At 42.7% G+C, this 20,051-nt stretch overlaps 1 protein-coding gene across 1 annotated transcript in view; it reads left to right on the top strand.

The window, feature by feature from the left end:
• Positions 1 to 20,051, top strand: part of LOC137433809 (catenin delta-2) — a 145,659-nt gene that overhangs the window by 121,293 nt on the left and 4,315 nt on the right. The window contains exons 15-21 of the mRNA XM_068126189.2: positions 77 to 250; positions 5,099 to 5,249; positions 5,409 to 5,616; positions 6,153 to 6,237; positions 13,827 to 13,950; positions 14,243 to 14,368; positions 19,462 to 19,538. Coding sequence (XP_067982290.2) covers positions 77 to 250; positions 5,099 to 5,249; positions 5,409 to 5,616; positions 6,153 to 6,237; positions 13,827 to 13,950; positions 14,243 to 14,368; positions 19,462 to 19,538 — 945 coding nt within the window. The remainder of the gene's footprint in view (positions 1 to 76; positions 251 to 5,098; positions 5,250 to 5,408; positions 5,617 to 6,152; positions 6,238 to 13,826; positions 13,951 to 14,242; positions 14,369 to 19,461; positions 19,539 to 20,051) is intronic.

The following is a 20,051-nucleotide window of genomic DNA, read 5'->3' as shown; positions in this document are numbered from 1 at the left end:
CTGGTCAAAAAAAATCTCTATATTTTATCAACTCATCTAAAAACACATAAACTACTTTGTTTTGTTTCTCCTACAGTGGGATGGAACGAGTCCGCTACCGGAATGTCCTGACCCCCCACAGGGGGCCGAGCAGCTATGGCACCCTTCTGTGGCCTCACACTATCTGGGCCTCTTGAAGGAATGCTCAAATCCAGCAACCCTCGAAGGTGCTGCCGGAGCTTTACAGAACCTTTCTGCTGGAAACTGGAAGGCAAGAAAATAATGCACTCACAAGCTCAAATTCATATTCTCTTCTGCAAAAAATAATAATGATATATTAAAATAAGTATATCCGAAATGACTCGTGAAATAAACTATGACAAGGAGCTGAGCAAAAAAAATACCTAGAGGTGACATCACTTCAGAATAAAAATGACCACAAAAGCAGGAACATGCACAATAGGTTTTTGATACCCACACACTCCCAAATTAACGTAAATAAAAATAACGTCTTCTAAAATTTAGATCCATAGTAAAATGATGAAAATTACAGGATACAAACTAGAATGGCACTCGGTAGAGAGCATAGTTCTGCCAAGCTGAACAGTTTACTGATAGGCCAGATCTGGATCCGGACCTGAACCAAAGTCGAATCGGCTTGTTCTTGTTACCTACCAATCTCATCCACCAGGTTTTGCCATAATCCGTCCACAACCTTTTGAAATATCATGTTATATATCGCTTTTCGCCCGATCTCTCAATGGTGAAGAATCCTTTTTAAAATTATAGTACCCGGATTGTGATCTGCACCAAAATCTAATTACTTTGTCCTCGTCACACACCCAAGCTGTCCATTAAGTCTCATCCAAATACGTCCTTAACGTTTTGAAATATCCTGCTTATAAACAAACAGAGGCGAATACATAACCTTTGCCTACCTTTGGTGGCAGAGGTAAAAATTTTGGGGAAAAGTAGAAATGGAACATTAAAGAGAATAAAGCAATATGATGCGGTGACTCCTTTTTATGGAGTGATCAAGGGATAAGCATTATATATGATTTTCTGCTGGTTAGGCTCCGATCTGGTTTCAGATGCCCCACAAGGGTTATTCACCCCCAACACCCCCCCCCCCTCCTTGGCCCCTATCCCCCCACAAGCTCAGAACACCCTTTCCGTACAGGAGGCGTCTCTTTTTAAACACATCTCTGATATTGCGGCACACAGATCTGATTATAGATAGTTGATGTGTTTATTTTTCCAAGGTGCAGACACAAGTCACCAATCCACGGATTCATACTACATGAGGACAACACTGAAGATCTTTTGCAGGATGAGCTTTCCAAGTTGCTCAGTGATATTGATTGCTGTGGAGTTACACTTGTAAAAGTCAAAAGCTTTCTTATTGGCCAAATTATTTTTTTCCAGAAATGCACCTGTAGTATACTACCATTCAATGTGAAAAACAGCATTTAACTCTGGCCCTTTACCTGGCTACCATTCTAGCCATAATTAAACAGCTAATTTATATTTTGTTAAAGGTTTAATGAATGTTGTGCAACTTGTTCCAACAACATACAGTGCATTCAGAAAGTATTCAGACCCCTTCACTTTTTTCACATTTTGTCATGTTGCAGCCTTATGCTGAAATCGTTTAAATTCATTTTTTCCCTCATCAATCTACACTCAATACCCCATAATGACAAAGAGAAAACAGGATTTTAGAAAGTTTTGCAAATTTATTAAAAACAAAAAACTGAAATATCACATTGACATAAGTATTAAGTATTCATACACTTTGCCACATATGTCATATTAAGTCATATTAAGTCATATTATTATGTCATAATGTCATATTAAGTATTCATACCCTTTGCCACATTTGCCACATATGACATAAGTATTCATTCCACACTGGAAATATAGCTCAGGTCCCTCCCATTTCTCTTTATCATCTTTGAGATGTTTCTACACCTTGATTGGAGTCCACCTGTGGTAAATTCAATTGATTTGACATGATTTGGAAAGGCACACACCTGTCTATATAAGGACTCACGGCTGACAATGCATATCAGAGCAAAAACCAAGCCATGCGATCGAAGGCACTGCCTGCAGAGCTCAGAGACAGGATTGTGTCGAGGCACAGATCTGGGGAAGCCAACAAAAAAAATTATGCTGCATTGAAGGTTCCCAAGAGCACAGTGGCCTCCATAATTCTTAAATGGAAGAAGTTTGGAACAACCAGGACTCTTCCTAGAGCTGGTCGCCCGGCCAAACAGCAATCGGGGGAGAAGGGCCTTGGTAAGAGAGGTGACCAAGAACCCGATGGTCACTCTGGCTGAGCTCAAGAGATCCTGTGTGGATATGGGAGAAACTTCCAGAAGGACAACCATCACTGCAACACTCCACCGATCTGGGCTTTATGGCAGAGTGGCCAGACGGAAGCCAAACAGTTCAATCTTGGTTTCATCAGACCACAGAATCTTGTTTCTCACAGTCTGAGAGTCCTTTAGGTGCTTTTTTGCAAACTCCAAGCGGGCTTTCATGTGTCTTTCACTGAGGAGAGGCTTCCGTCTGGCCACTCTGCCATAAAGCCCAGATCGGTGGAGTGTAGCAGTGATGGTTGTCCTTCTGGAAGTTTCTCCCATCTCCACACAGGATCCCTGGAGCTCAGCCAGTGTGACCATCGGGTTCTTGGTCACCTCTCCTACCAAGGCCCTTCTCCCCCGATTGCTCAGTTTGGACGGGCGGCCAGCTCTCGGAAGAGTCCTGGTTGTTCCAAACTTCTTCCATTTAAGAATTAGGGAGGCCACAGTGCTCTTGGGAACCTTCAACGCAACAGAGATTTTTTTTGTAGGCTTCCTCAGATCTGTGCCTCAACACAATGCTGTCTCTGAGCTCTGCAGGCAGTTCCTTCGATCGCATTGCTTGGTTTTTGCTCTGATATACATTGTCAGCTGTGAGACCTTATACAGGTGTGTGCCTTTCCAAATCATGTCCAATCAATTGAATTTACCACAGGTGGTCTCCAATCAAGGTGTAGAAACATCTCAAAGATGATCAAGAGCAATGGGAGGCACCTGAGCTAAATTTCAAGTGTCATAGCAAAGGGTGCTGAATACTTGTATCAATGTGATATTTCAGTTTTTTCTTTTTAATATATTTGCAAAACTTTCTAAAATCCTGTTTTCTCTTTGTCATTATGGGGTATTGAGTGTAGATTGATGAGGGAAAAAATGAATTTAAACGATTTCAGCATAAGGCTGCAACATAACAAAATGTGAAAAAAGTGAAGGGGTCTGAATACTTTCTGAATGCACTGTAACAGGCTATCATATTAGAAAGCCAATGCACCACTTCTTGGATAGCCCCTGCACCACAAACATGCAGGAAATTGTGCATACATGAATAAAATGGCTCAGCGACAGCTCTACATTAGCCAAAGTTCTTCCCACCTACTGCTTTCAAGGTGGGACCTGCAGGCATGGAAATGGATAGCTGAAGGTGCATAGATAACAAAGGAAAATAAAAGTTCTGGTGGATAGCAAACTTCTACACATCTGGAGCTGCAGAGAACAAACGAACCTTTACCTTCGTATAAACTTGGAGATGAGTGAAGAGAAAGGTGTTGGGACCCCCTGCACCATGTACGAACATGAAAAGGCAGCACCAGAATATCATGAATATATATATTGAAATTTTTTCATCATCGAGTGCTAATTATCCTCCTTGCATGCCAGTCTTCTGTGGCATTCACCTTACCTTTATAGCGAGGCTGCAGGTGAAGTAGTGACTAGATGATGATGACTACTCCTTTTTTGCATATTCACATGTGTAGGACTGCCGAAGCAGTTTCTTGGCTATTGCACACAATCCTGGATGGGTCGCCACTCTGGCGCAGGACACTCGAATGGCTCATTCATCCTCGTTCACTGGAACGCATTTTACCGACCTCGGAAGGATGACAGGCTGAGTCAACCCACCTGATGTTAATTGAATGGAATGACAGGGGCTTGAACGCAGGACCCTGAGATCTCAAGCCAGCCACCTTAACCCAGGGCTGCCGAAGCAGTTTCTCAGCCATTGGGCACAATCCTGGACGGGTCGCCGCTCTGGCGCAGGATACTCGAATGGCTCATTCATCTTTGCTCACTGGTACTCATTTTGCTGACTTCGGAAGGAAGACTGGCTGAGTCAACCCACCTGGTGTTAATTCAATGGAATGACAGGAGCTTGAACGCAGGACCCTGAGATCTCAAGCCAGCCACCTTAACCGTTAAGCCAACACCAGGCCTAAGGAGTAATGACTTGAAAGTTGACAAAACGCCACTGGAGAGTTGTAGAACCTCTAAACTCGTAGAACTTTCCATCGGTCACTCATAAAGTTTGCGATCATTTCAAAAAGTCGAAGCAATATGCAAATATCGGGAGGTATTAAAGAAGAAATATCGGGAGGTATTTCACCATGATGTCCATTTTAGCACATTTATTTGTTGTGATGTCATTCAAATTTGGCATTCCATTAACCTTTGCCCTTTGATATATTGCTCAACTCCGATGCACTGGACGCTTTGAGGAAATGTAACCCAATGATGTTTTATTGCCTTCTTTGTAGAAAGCAGGAATTACAAGGGGCTTGCGGATGGGTGTGCGGATGATAGGCAATATAACTCATCCAGGATCTTGGAGATTGTGGATTTAAGCCTTTGGATTATGGGGAAAAACAGGAGACGTTTGCTTTTATAAATAATAGTCGAAAAGTAAAGTATTGTGAACATGATTAATCACAGTGAAGTGTTTCTAGCAGAGGTAAAATAGGCCAAATTATATTTTTATCGTGCCTGAGTTCTGGCTGTGTTTGTCACTGTCTGTGTCTGCCTGTCCCCATCCTTTATTTGTCTTCCTGTCTCTCTCCTGTCCTCTGTGTCTGTCTCTCTCATCAGAAATGAACTCAGATTAGACAGCTGAAAGGCAAGTGTGCTATTTCTACTACCTAGGTGATAATGTGTATCATGTTTGTGGAAAGAATTGTAGAGAAATGATATAAATAAATGAGCCATTGCCGGAGTGTTGCGCTATCCAGTTTTATGGATTTTGAATCCTTTGTTTTTTCACGATGCAGTGGGCAGCATATGTGTGTATAGCCGTGCGCAAGGAGAAGGGCTTGCCTGTGCTGGTGGAGCTGTTGCAGATGGACAATGAGCGGGTGGTCTGCGCTGTTGCTGGGGCTCTCAGAAACATGGCCATGGATGTTCGAAATAAGGAACTTATTGGTAAGGGCTATGGTAGCTCCACTTCCATGTGAGCCCCGTCTCGCATCACGAACCATCTTTGTAATCACTATAATCAACTTATCACCCACATCAAAATAATATTAAGCATCACCACAATGTTTAAATGTTTAACTGAATGAAACGGCACTCTGTTTCCAGGCAAGTATGCCATGGGTGATCTTGTGCGCCGGTTGCCGAAGGCCGAGACCAGTGAGGTGGCTGACGAGGCCGGGAGTCAGAGGACAGTTGCGGCTGTATGCATGGCCCTCGGGGAGGTGGCAACAGACAACATGGAGAATGCCAAAGCGCTGCGTGATGTTGAAGGAATTGGGCGGCTTATCAACCTGGCACACAACACTTCAAACAGGTATTTGGCGCAGAAGAAAGGTGTTTAGCATGCTTCCTGTCTTGCCAGACCAGGTAATCTAGAGTGGAATTAAATGTGAGTAAACAGCCATTCCATTCTATTTCAAATACCTTTCTTTCTATCAAAATATAGTGACCATCACTTGGAAGGTTAACTGTGAAAATCAAAAAATAGTGTTTTTCTCTTTCATAAAAAGATGAATTATTTATCAAAGTTGTACTCGCTGTTGTAATATTGATCCAAGATTTGCATTTTACAAAGATGACATTTGAATTGGGGGTCGGAACTTTAATCGTGTCAATGTTGTTAGTTACAACACACAGCTGTTAGTCATAAATTCTGAATAATCTGGTTGGCTTGTACAGTGTACCCATTGGAGCACATGACTTGCGTTGGGATCTCGGGTTCACATGTGCCTTACTATGTTGAATGGTGTCAGCCATGTATTATAGCCATATGCAACCTCGATCTGTCTTTCCGGTAAAATTCTCACATTTGGGCCTCTAATTCTTCTGCTTTGTCCATGTGCCCTTCAGGTATCCAACAAAAGTAGCAAAGGTAGCAGCACAAGTACTGAACACCCTGTGGCAATACAAAGATCTACGACCCCTCTACAAGAAGGTAACTTTTTAATGCAGAAGTCTAGCCTTATTGAGAATATAGTTAAGGAACTAAAGGACAGAGGAGCACGTTCACATAGTGGTAGAGGGTCAAAGGGGAAGAGGCAGACAGAAACGTGCAGAAGAGTATTTGAGTGGCAGGGTGATGGATGTGTGGGAGGGAAGGGGGGAGTAGGGAGAGGGGGAAAGAATATATGAATTTGGGGATGGATATGAGAAGGAGCATGAGAATGTGAAAAGCAGGGGATGTTTATCAAGAACAGGTGGAGGACAATGCTTTTGACAAATTGAAGTGAGGAGCACAAGGCAAAAGATGCAGGGAGTTGGTTACACAGATGAGTGAATGGAGAGGTGAAGAAGTGGAGGTGGGTATCCAGCTTGTACTTGGAGGGGGTGTGGAGGGGATACAAAGGTGTGGATTTTTTAAATAGAATGATTCGCCAACCTAGAGAGGGAGGTGGAGTGGATGGAGGGAAGAGAGGTTCATGGAGTGAAGTGAGAAATGAGGTGATAGAAAACCTGTGCTGTGTGAGAATAAGATCCTGAGGCTCACCCACCTGCTCGAAGATGCTGCTTCAAACGAAAGCCTTCATTTTGAGCCTTATTACAAAACGCAAGAGAGAAAGATAGGGAAATGGCTACACCAGCCCAGGGAACCACTCCAGGGACCACCTCTTTGAGGGTTCCAAACCTGGCAGGGGAGGAGAGGTTCAACATCTGATCCTTATGGAGGGACAAAGTGAGAGCTTGGGACCTCATTGCAATGAAAGAGATTTTCTACATAGCTAACCAATAAACAGACATTTTTTCTCCAGATCTGCAGTCAGTGATACTCTGGCAGCCTGCTTCAGAGAGATTTAAACCAACAATATGGATGATCCTAAATGGCCGTCTTGTGCCACACCAGACTAAATAGGAAGATCAGGAAACAGAATAATATCAGTATACAGTTTGCAAAAATTGTCTCAGAATGAGACAATATCCAAGGCTCAAAATATGTCCAAAGAGATAGCTCTGACCTCTTGTTTAAGATTTAGAGCATCCACTCATTGTTGAATTTGAAAAAGCAACACATCAACGGAAGAATAGCTAGGGTAGAAGCTGACTCATGATCAGAGATTATAGAGAGCTGCTGAAGAGCTTGGCACCTGCAGCAATGATGATTCCAACAATTTCTCGTCATGTAGGGAGGCTGAGTGGTCTGGAGCTCTTGTGAATTGGGTTAATAGGCCATCTTTGTAAGATGAAGGCTGCTGACCACCTGTGAAAGAGCTGACGAAAAACTAGGAGGAAAAGGAGACGAGAGGGCCAAATCTCGGATTCGGAGGATTGAAATATCAATACCATTCGACTTAAGTGGAGAGAAGGGTCCAAGATTTACACGGAACTTCTCAAAGTTAGTTGGAGCAAAATACACGTTCTGCAGGGAGAAATCTGTGATGGGGGGTAAAGGGTGGGTACATGGATTAAGGATCGTGGCCTTTTTGGTGACAACCGTATTAAGTTGTTGAGCTTTTTCCAGAGCAATGTCAGACATGACTCTGTCTTTTAAGAGTTAAAGTATGGAAGAGGAATGTTTACCACTGACAGATTTGACCAGCTGCCCACTGGCTTTTAAAGGTGGTGAGAAGCTTGAGATTTTTGATGTCAGGTGAGCTTTATATTGAACTCTGGCTCGTCAAAGAACAGAAGTGCTGTTTGCGTGCTATGCAGAGGTACTGTATTTTTCCCATCAGGTGGTATTATTTTCTTGGTGGAGAAGGAAGGCTGATTTTTGGTTATTGCCTCATCACACACAACCTGTATCAGGATTTTTGAATCGCACAAATGGGTGTTTGAAGGGATGAATGAGTAAAGGAGTGAAAGTGGTCTGTTGAGGACTTCCTTCCAGAAAGTGTTGCTATCAGGACCTGATGAGATAATGGACCAGTCCATGGGGGAAAGAGCAGATTTTGGGCCAGACAAATCTGCCTTGCTAAACTGCCATGCACATTGATGCCTTGGGGACTTAAGAGCAGAGGAAAGAGCAGGACCACACACAAAGGTTTCATCCACAGCTCGATGGAGTACTGCTCTCCGCTCTGGGCTGGTGCTCCTGCCTCACACCTAGCTTGCTTCATGCTGTAGAAACCAAGGCTTTCAGGATCATTGGTATCTCCCGCGATGAAGCTGATTCTGTGGGCCTTTGACTCTCTCTCCACAGGCAGGTTGGTGGTCTTTCTGTCTTCTACCGACTCCTCTCCAGCCGAGCTCCCCCTGCTCTGTCAGTGCTCTGTCCCCCAAATATTCCTGCAGGACACACAAGATCTGCCAACAACAATCTTCTGATGAAACTGCAAAAATCAAGACTCTCTGCTCACCTTCACTCTTTCATTCCTCTTTTTTCCCGCCTCTGGAACAAACTCACACACTCTTCAATCCCACTCCTCCCTCCAGGTCTTTAAAACAGCTGTTCACCACCATCTCTTATCTTTCCCCATCCAAAACTTTGGTCTTTTATACCCCCCATCAATCCACCCAAATCCACCTTCTTCCAATTCCATTTTCTTTCCTGAAAGTCCCTGTAGTGTCCATTTTGTTTATCTCGTGTATCCTGCCCCAGCCATCTGCTTTCCACAGATCTCCCAATGTCCCTGTTCTCTACTGTTTATGTGCTTCCCTCTATCTCCCCCTCTTAAGGGAGCGAGAGACACCCTTTACTTTTTCAACTTGGTATACAAAAAAGGAGAAGTTTGAAGGAAGTTTGACATCACTGACCGATCAGAGAATGACTGATTGTTTTTTGAGAGATGGAGATAGGAAAAAAAAGAGTTTGAGTAAGTTTTCCCGAGGAGGATTGGGGTTTCCACATGTTATTAAGAGAGAACTGTGATGAGGCAGCAGATAATCTATTTTTTGAAGAAAGAGCCTTGTATATATAGTCACCACAGCTGGCAGGATGGTAGACATACAAAATGTTGTAAAGAGAGATGTGAAGAAAAATAATAGTCCATGAGGTTGTGTTGAAGGGTGCGGCAAGGGTTAGAGTTGTGATCGTACACAGCAACACCAGAACTAGATCGGGTTCTGTCAAAATCCAAGAGGGAGTAGCCAGGGATGGAGACAGATGAGTCAGGGATATACTGCTCGAGAAAGGTTTCTGTCAGACAAATTGTCAGTCGATGCAGGGGCTCCCTGGATGTGGGGATATGAGAAGTTACTTTGAAGTGCTACTGATGTTACAGACCCACAGAGTGAGGAAGTGAGGAGGTGCAGAGACTGGGGGTTTCGGAGCATATGGTTAGGGGGAACAGATGGTGGAGGAACTGAGGGGATGGAATCCGGTAAGGATGGAATGAGGGAGGGTGGATAAAGAGCTGGAGAGCTTGAGGGGAGGAGTGTCAGAAAGGGTAGAAGTGGTTATGGAAGGGAGAGCAGCTGTGTGTAAGCATTTATGACAATCTGAGCCTAGCTTCTGTAGTCGCAGTTCCGGCACACAATTTTAAACATCTCTACCAGGGTTGAAAAACTGCCTATAAGAGATCCTGAAGAAAATAGCACTTCCTATGTATTTTAAATGATGTGAACGATTTGGGATTTTGGACTGACATGGAAGTCAAGAAGGGAAATCATGGGGAAAGGGAAAGAGATCAAACGTAGTGAGAGAAAGAGACAATGGTGGACACAGGAGAGAGGAGATTTTGAGGAAAAGGATAGAACATTCCTTGTAAAACAGAGAGGTACGCATGATGAATTGAGTAACTGGGAGTCCAAGGCAGAGGGGACGAAAGGTTTGCAAATTGAATTTGTTTAGTATGGGGTAAGGAAAGGGCATGGAGCGAAGATGGATACGAGAATAGAGAGTTGGTAAAACAATGAACAGAAGACATTTTCAACGTTTAAAGATGCAATCTTGGGATGAGGGAAGAGTGGGCAAGAGATCAGAGATGAGGGTTGAGAACAAAGCTAACTGAAAAACCTTAAGTATTGTACAGAAACCCATATATTGGGCTTCCAAGGATGGCGTTGACCCCATCACCATTACTAGGGCGTGCCCATACGTGGGTGCAAAAAAACATGCGTGCAAACAACAGCAACAAAAAAAAAATTTGAAACCACGTGGCAGTAACGACCACAGAACCCCCCCCCCCTCTATTTACATGAAATGGTTTGGTCCATTCGCAAAGCCAAAGCGAACGGCTTGCGAGTACGGTAGAACCCCCCCCTCTATTTACATGAAATGGTTTGGTCCATTCGCAAAGCCAAAGCGAACGGCGAACGGCTAAATCGCCATAGCTCGGTAACTACTTCTCCGATTAATATGAAACCTTGAAAAGGCACATCCTCAGGTCCCCAGCAATATACCTGGCAAGTTTCAAGTATATCGGACCCGTGGTTGTCGAGAAACAGCGGTCACAGACAAACAAACACACAGACACACACACAGACACACACACAGACACACACAGACACACACACAGACACACACACAGACACACACACACACACAGAGATTACTGGAATTATAGATAGATACAATGTGCAAGTTAATAGTTACAATGGATGGACTTAAAATAATCCGAGCAGTAGATCCTACCTTGGAGGAGTGGTCAGCAGACCTCACCCACATGTCAAGAACACGGACAAAGAAATCCAAGTTGCAACAACTTTTATTGTGCATGATAAATAATTAAGTACGTTCTTTATTTAATGCATGTAATTAATAGTTGTTGTTTATGGTGATTTTTCTTTTCTAAAAATAAAAAGCAACGAATTTTTCTTTGCAAACTTTCTTTTACTTTTATCATAACCCTTTTGCTTAAATGTTGCGTTATTTTCTGGTGAAGAGCTACCCGGTTGCCATGGATGTCCATGAATGACTGTGATTGTATCCAAGGTGGACTGAGAATGGTTAAAATTGTTGATGTATTAAAACCCAAGCTCCAATCAATATCGACCTACATTTAGTCATAGCCAAAAATATTGGCACCCTTGCACTTTTTTCAAATAACACACAATTTTCTCTAAAAATAAGTTGAAATTGATGAAAGTATTTGGTCTCCACAATTCTTTATTTTACTGTTAATATTACAGAACTTTTGTTTTTGATTTAGAACTTAATATATGATTTTATATCAGAAAAGAAAAATAAATGGCATTGACCAAATTATTGACACCCTCGACTTAATATTTGGCAGCACAGCCTTTGGACAAAATAACTGCAGTCAAGCGCTTCCTATAGCCATGAATGAGCTTCCTACACCTCTCTACTGGCAGTTTGTCCCACTCTTCTTGTGCAAACTGCTCCAGTTCTCCCAGATTTGAAGGGTGCCTTCTCCAAACTGCTGTTTTCAGATCTCCACACAGGTGTTCAATGGGATTTAGATCTGGACTCATTGCTGGCCACTTCAGAACAGTCCAGCGTTTTGTCTTGAACCATTCCTGGGTGCTTGTTGAAGTGTGTTTGGGTAATTATCCTGCTGCAAGACCCATGACCTTCGACAGAGAGACAGCTTTCTGACACTAGGATGAACATTGCGCTCCAGAATGCTTTGGTAATCTCCTGATTTAATGATGCCATGCACACATTCAAGGTACCCAGTGCCAGAGACAGCACAGCAACCCCAAAACATCACTGAACATCCTCCATGTTTGACTGTAAGGTGTTCTTTTCTTTGAAGGCTTCCTTTTTGTTTTCTGTAAACATAGAGATGATGTGCTTTACCAAAAAGCTCTAATTTGGTCTCATCTGTCAACAGGACATTCTCCCAGAAGGATTTTGTCTTGTTCAGGTGTGTTTTGGAAAACTCCAGTTGGGCTTTCTCAGCAGTGGAGTCTCCTACCATAGGAACCCCCTTTCATTGAGTTGGCAATGGATGGTGTGAGCTGAAACTGTCGTACCTTATGTCTGAATGTCAGCTTGAATCTGTTTGGCAGTTTATCAAGGTGCTTTCTCCACCATTTGAACAATCCTTCACTGCAATCTTCGATCAAGTTTTCTCTTGCGGCCACATCCAGGGAGGTTGGCTACAGTGCCATGGGCCTTAAACTTCCTGATAACATTGTGTGTGGTGGACACAGGAACATCAAGGTCTCTGGAGATGGACTTGTGGCCTTGAGATTGGCCATGCTTGGTTACAATCTTATCTCTGACCTCCTCAGACAATTCTCTTGTTTTCTTTCTTTTCTCCATGCTCATTGCGGTGCACACAGTGACACAAAACAGCAGAATGACTCCTTTTCTCTATTCAAACTGGTTGAATGAGTGATTTTTATATTGCAGGCACCTGCAACTCACGATAGGTGACTTAAATTGTAAAGTGAAGGAGAATCACCGGCTTGAAATCTAATTGTTTCTAACAACTTCTAAAAGGTGCCAATAATATTGTCCGGGTCATTTTAGGATTTCTGTGTGGAATAAGCTAAGATTTAGTAGTTTTTTCAGCTTTTTTGTTTTGTTCCACTGCAAACCAAAGAAATTACAAATGCGGATACCAAAATATTTTTAAGTTTCTGGAAGAAATGGTGCATTATTTGAAAAAAGTGCAAGGGTGCCAATATTTTTGGCTACGACTGTACTTGACTCCACGCACCTTATCTACTGCATTTTACATCCATACTGATGATTTTCCTTTCATATTCGGCCACATTAAAAGCACTATCACTCACAGGAACCTTTACAGATATTACAGGTTAAAAATGCTTGCAAAACGTGTAAAAACGGGGCAAAAAGAGTTACCATGGTGAATTAAACGTGATTCTTCAGGAGCTGTTTAAAACTGGTCGAGGCATATGCAAATTGGCACAGCACCAACCAGTGTGTGCCATCGTCTGGCCGAGTGCACGAATCAAATGTGTGCATGTTCTAGCGCAGAACTTTTGAATCGTTTTCTGGATTTTAATCAAATCCTTTGTTTTCTCGTACAAACCTCCTCCAGAAAAATTAGCGCTATAACTAAACAATAAATTAATTATTAATTGACACATGTGGAAAAAATTACGTGCCCAGACCAGGAATCTAACCCAGGTCCTCTGGTGAACTGTACCAATGCTTTGCCAACTGAGCTATCTGGACGACCCTGACTTAGCAAGGAATTTTCTCACACATATGATTGCCACTTTCTTTCTGTCAATGCTTCCGGGGCACTCGCTGCTAATCATAGGAGCACCAACGGCCTGAACACGAGACGGTCTTCCTCCAATGGGGGGACAAATCCATGTCCGCTATTACAAACAACACTGTGGGCGTAGAAACAGAATTAAATAAATGATAATGGTCGGCAGGGAGTGCCCTGGAAGCAGTGACCGAAAGAGAGTGGCAATCGTATGTGTGGGAAAATTACAAACTTCATCAGTGTCGCCCAGATAGCTCAGATGGTAAAGCACTGGTGCAGTTCACCAGAGGACCTGGGTTTGATTCCTTGCCTGCGCATGTAATTTTCCCACATGTCAATTAATTAGTTATAATCCTGTTCATTTATTTAATTCTATAACTCAACAGTTTTCTTCGAGGTAGTGTTTATATGAGGTATGCTTGTATTGTTTTAATAATAATGCCTCCATTTATTTATCTTTTTCAATGCTAACTTCCTCTTTCCTTATTTGTTAAAGGATGGCTGGAGTCAGCAGCAATTCATTGTACCAGGCACAGTGGAGCGGAGCCGGACGCACGCACGGGCTTTCTCGCAGCCCTCCTCGCCACCGCGCGGACCTACGCTCGCCCGCAGCCTCTCTGGTGAACTGCTTGCACTGCTGATCATCAAATGGCAGTAACAAAAATATAAAAGTGCATTCAAAGGATCTGTTTAATTATAACGATATAAATGCTACATTATTCAGAGCATGTGCTCTTACATTCTTCATATGAGCTTTAAAAAAGAAGAAGAAAGGCCTTATGATTTGTTCAGACCTTGAGAGAGTGAAGATTTTAAAATTGGTCCTTCCAGATTGTTGCTTTAATTAAGGGGGAGGAGAGGAGGTGTTGAAGCAATGATGATCTCTTATTTCCTTGTGTGTGTGCACATCAGTTGGCAGCACACCATCATCACAGTCGGCTACACCGAACCACCGTGTTCGCAACAACGCAGACTACGCCTTTGTACGCTCGGCTAGTGAGCGCATCCAGTCTACCACCTACAAGGATTCGACCCGAGGTACACATGGACACTTGATGTGGCATCATGCTTTGTATTTGTTATTTGTATAATAGTCACAATAAAATGATTTCAGAAAATGCACTCGAAATAAAACGATTTCATGAATTCCTGCACCCAGATTTCAAACTTGGTCATGACAGGAAAGTTCTCATTTTGCATTAGGCTTGGCTGCAATATTTGTATACCATTTGTCACAAAGCTTTCGAAGGTGTAAACACAAACATTCCACTGGCATAAATCTCATGTGGTCCATGAATTTATGATCAGCAACCTGCACTAATCCCCTCTTAGCTCGTGCTGTAAGCATGTCCCAGCCAATCCTCCAGCAAGTTGCTTTCGCAGAAGAAAATCAGTAATCCCCTGCTTTCGACAACTGCTTGCATGGGGTTTCTATGCTGACCAGGCATATGATGTGGACTGATGTAAATAGGATCGTGTTGGACATTGGAACATCACCGTTATATTTGACAAATCAACCTTTCTCATCCTATAAGCTTGTGGGAAAAAAAATAACAAATAACTTTTTTGTGTGAGTGAGCTGTGCTGATTTTTAGGAGTGTCAAAAAAAGTTGTGCTGTATAAGAGATTCACAGTGTTCCAACACAAGTCAATTCTTTAATGTACAATTTTTAATTGTTATTTTTACCTGTCTGGGCCAAATATTTTCCCCTTAAGTTTTTTGCCATAAATCGACTCTGAAAAGGCCTAGCAACCTACCCATCTACAGTATGCAATTATGTGATGTGCTGTCGTTTATGCAAGATATATTCGCAACAAAGATTATAAAATAGACTAAAAGCAAAGGGATACAATATTTTGTAACCAAAATACATGAATCAAATAGAATGCCACTCGGTATAGCGCATACGTCCGCCAGACTGAACAGTTTACGTTTTGTACCCACTGATGGGCCACATCTGTATCCGGACCTGAACCAAAATCTAATCGGCTCGTTCTTGTCACCTAACCAACTCATCCACCAAGTTTTGTCATAACTCGTCCACAACATTTTGAAATATGATGCTATATATCATTACGGACTCGGGATTCGGGGTTCACCTCAAGGGAGACTTCCCGGACTCTCCCCAACCTCTGGCCCTGCAGGCCGCAGACTTATCCGCGGCCCGATGGGTTGTGAAGTAGTTGCAGACACTGATTGATACCGCCAAATCTGGCAGGGCCTCTGCCCTTTTACAAACTCGTTACCTTTCCGGCAGTTTGGTGATGTCAATTGGTGTATGTACCTTCAGCATGCACTTGTGTATCTATTTATTACATATGACCAAGCAGAACTTTGAGTATGTGCCTGTGCAAGAGCGAATTATTTAAGCAAAAAAAAAAAATTAACCACCTTTAGAGGCCATTTTCCCCCGCAGAGCGGGGGTTGGCCTTTTTTGGGCACCGTGGTCCCCTTTTTGAAGCAATGTTTTATGGCCGGATGTCCTTCCTGCCACCAACCCTGTTGGTCGCCTCTTGCGACACACAGGGAATTACCAGTGAACTGGTATTCAATTTGCCGACCTCGGAAGGATGACAGGCTGAGTCAACCCCCCTGGCGTTAATTCAGCGATCAACCATGATTCGAACCCAGGATCCTAGAATCCCAAGCTGGCACCCTAACCGCTAAGCCAACACCAGGCTTAAAGGCTTTAGAGAGCGAATTATTTAAGAAAAGTGGTGAATTTGTAAATAATGGATTTGTACCAGATGTAGACTTGATGAATGGTTAGATGGCAATTTGGGGAAGAGAATGAACCGAATCGGATTCTGTAACAAGTGGAATGGCAACCATGGCAAATGAGCCATGGTAATGAATAGAAAGGAATTGGGGAATTAAAAGTAAGAGCAGTAGAATAACCAAAGAGAAGCAAAAGACCTATCTAAACCCACACAACACATCTGTTCCATCTCCCTCTAGACAGCAGGTGGGGTCTATCTGCACACACATACCAACAGTATAACTGTCTCTAAGGAACTCTATGTGTCTTGGATGTTCGTTCCATAGGGGGGGGGGGCGGTTTAATAACCATCACAATTTCGTTTTTAGCCCCATCTCTCAATGGTGAGGAATGACTTTAGAAATATAAAAATTCCGGATTTGGATCTCACCCAAATCTAAACAATTCGTCCTTGTCACAAACCCAACCTGTCCACCAAATTTAGTCTGAATCCGTCTGCCACCTTTTGAGATATCCTGCTCACAGACAAATGCTAGCAGAGGAAATAGCCGGCTTAACGTCCCCTTTAAAGGACGACACCGCATTGATGCAGCATCTTACCCGCAAAGCACCAGGATGATAGTTTATAGTCAGGGTGGGAATTTAACCCAAACTAGACAGCTCAAAAGCAAGTATCCAATCACTGAGCTCTCCCGTCTACCCTTCAGTGATTATTAAAACAAATAAGTAAGAGTGAGTTTGCCAGCAAGGCCTCAGGGTTTAAGGAATGGCATAAAAAATTTCCATACCTTGTAACCGAAGGATGGTATTTGATTTGCAAAATCCCTGGCAAGATCCCAAGTTGTAAAGTGCCTTTTGAGCAGTCCAGGAAAGCAGTTACACAATCCAAGAAAAATGAATGTATTAAAAAATAATGCAAGAACGCACCACTGGCCAGGTGATTACTTGGAACGCGGCCTGAGGTGAGCTCAAAACTCAACGTCGTTTCCAAATGTGGGCGAATGAGCAATGATAATCAATCGGAGATGTGCAGCAACCGGTAGCTTTTTCGCTTTCGCCTGTACGTGGCGTTTGATCAGAACACGGCTCCAGCTCGGCACATCGTGAGAAGGCATGGTGGATATGCTTGTGCGTGCGGTGAAGACGACAGCAAAGTAGGAAGAGAAAAGGACAGCGTTATCTCAGGTTATGTTTTCGCATACTCTGTCTCCTCTTTCTAAAATGTATTTGCGTGATCACGACAAAATAAGCCAATGATATGCTGGCCGCCACTGAAGAAGAGTTCTTTTTTTTGCTGGAAATGTCATTTTTTGTTCGTGTTCAAGGGAAACTAGGGGAAGAACGTTTTGGTGCAGTGGAAAGAGGGTTTAGATGTTATTGAATATTCTTTATAGCTTTACTTGCTTCCCGCCATTATCGCCTTTTGTTAAACGGCCAGTTGTAATTTGAGCATTGTCTGCTTGCATGGGCACCACATATTTCAAGAAACACCAGTGTCTTTTATTTTACCCGAATTTCACCATACCTTAATCTCCCTCTGGTTGTGACGACAGGCCAATTATTTTTGTTGGTCATTGAGTGGAACTGAGGAATTATCAGGGCTTACGTTGAAACAAATAAAAACTAGTTATTATCTCGTTAGATCTTTGCTCATCATACACGAAGGGGAAATGTATTGTTTTTGTTTTCTTTCTTTCCTTCTAACAAATTACAATTGCACACCATTCAATAATTAATGAGCAAATCATATTCAAGTTTGACATGGAGGGACCCAAGTCCAATACATCCAGACATCGTTTTTGGATTTAGGCTCCCATCCTTCAGCATGCTTGTTTTCTTCTTCTTTAGCATGCAGCACAAGGCTTTAAGTAGCATAATTGGCTGAGGGTATGGCTGTGCTGCTGATGCGATGCCCCCTGTAGGTGAGGGCAGGAATTTATAATTTGGCCATGATAGCTTGCCGAATCCTCACGAAGGATACTGGGATCTCCATCGTCCACCAACTAATGCTGGCAGACGAGACGCCCAGTTTAACGTCCATTTGAGGGACTACGTACATATTGATTCCTCGCCTTGACTGTGAAACACCAGGATGACAGTTTAGAGCTGGGCCGAGATTCAAACCCAGGCTAGACGGCTCAGAGGCGACTGTGCATACCCCTCGGCCATCCTACCAGCTATCCCTGATTTACGATATCAAAGGGGGAAAACTCCAAATCGCACAAATTTGCCTTGCTATTTCCTTGTGTTGGAGTCAATAGAGATGAGATTTGGTACAATCATGTTTTTCAATTGGCGAAAGCAGGTTAACATTGGTCTGGTATCCTCCTTTCAATTTCACCTGGGTCAGAGGTCAAAATTGGTTGTGAAATATTGGTTTTGACCTGCCGGGCCATTATATTGAAACCTATTGAGACAAGGCTTGGTCCAAAAAAAGCCTTGCCACAGTCCCGCCAGACTAAAGCAAGTAAACATTGATCAAGTATCTTTCTATTGATTTTACAGGAGTCAAAGTGGTGGATAGGTGGGGGCATAATGCATTTGCTTGTAACTGTTTGTGATTCTGGTTTAGAGATACTTTCATACAAGTTTATATTTCTTTTATTTTTAAGCTGGTGTACTGACAAGTTTAAAATTACTAGGGCATGCCCGTACTATATATATATCTAAAATTATATCCCCCCCCTCTATTTACATGAAATGGTTTGGTCCATTCGCAAAGCCAAAGCGAACGGCTTGCGAGTACGGTGACAACCCCCCCCCCCCCCCCCTCTATTTACATGAAATGGTTTGGTCCAAAGCGAACGGCTTGCGGAGTTTGGTAAAGAAATCGCCATAACGTGCACAAACGCGCAGGAAAGCGAAAGAATCGCAAATTAGTTTTAATTAGTTTTAAAACATAGTTTAACGCCAACATAGTTTGCCAACGTGAAATAAATGAATACGCTCTCAAATGTGCCGTCCGAGGCAGAGTCTGTTCGGCACGTTCGGCACACGTGATAGCTCGCTGCTCTCTGATTGGTTGAATCGTTTTTTGGACATAGCTCGGTAACTACTTGTCCGATTAATATGAAACCTTGAAAAGGCACATCCTCAGGTCCCCAGCAATATACCTGGCAAGTTTAAAGTATATCGGACCCGTGGTTGTCGAGAAACAGCGGTCACAGACAAACAAACACACAGAGATTACTGGAATTATAGATAGATTCTGTTAATAATTTCTGCGATTCTTTTCTGATTTTTAAATAATTTTTTATTTATTATACGAGTAATTATTTATTCTTTTTATTATGGTTATTTTAAAATAATTTGTTAATAATTTTCTGCTAATTTAATTAATTATTCTGCCATGCTGATGACCAGCTAATCTAACCCTCACTGAATGGTCTATAAAACGATACTGTCTTCTAGGCTCAAGACCGTCACCAAGTGGCACTTTGAGAAGTTCGCTTGCTTCACACACTGCAGATGGCGCACCCCCTCGACAGGTATCATCTACCTACAGGACGGCCTAAAAGTCACTTATCCTCCACAAGAGGCCTAAAGCATTCATTCTTAAACTCTTTAAATATACAGGTTTTATTGTGCAGCACCACCGGCAGAGTTTGGGGGGGGCGGGGGGGTGGACAGGGGAGGCAATGCCCCCACCTTAATATTTTTCAATAGTTTACAATTAAGATTAAAAAATCCCGTATGTAAAGTGATTATGTGAGTCGTACAACACTATTACGTAAAAACATCCAGTATTACGTGAGTAACAATAATGAACGTAAACTGTATTTGTGATTTCACGTACACTGTAGCTACACTAACAAATGGTAATTTTGGAAGTCAGACCAAGATACCCATTATTAATATTAAGCACCTGCCCCCCCCCCCCCCCCCCAAAATAGAGAAGTCTAAATACGCCTATGTGCAGCATGTACAATAATTAGTCAGTCAATGTATCTGTATCAGTGTTACCGCATACCACAGTGGGGGTGGGTGTAGGGGAAAGGAGG

Source organism: Myxine glutinosa, chromosome 1, assembly GCF_964187855.1.
Source record: "Myxine glutinosa chromosome 1, kmMyxGlut1.1, whole genome shotgun sequence".
NCBI lineage: Eukaryota > Metazoa > Chordata > Myxini > Myxiniformes > Myxinidae > Myxine > Myxine glutinosa.
This window is presented reverse-complemented; position numbering and strand designations above follow the sequence as displayed.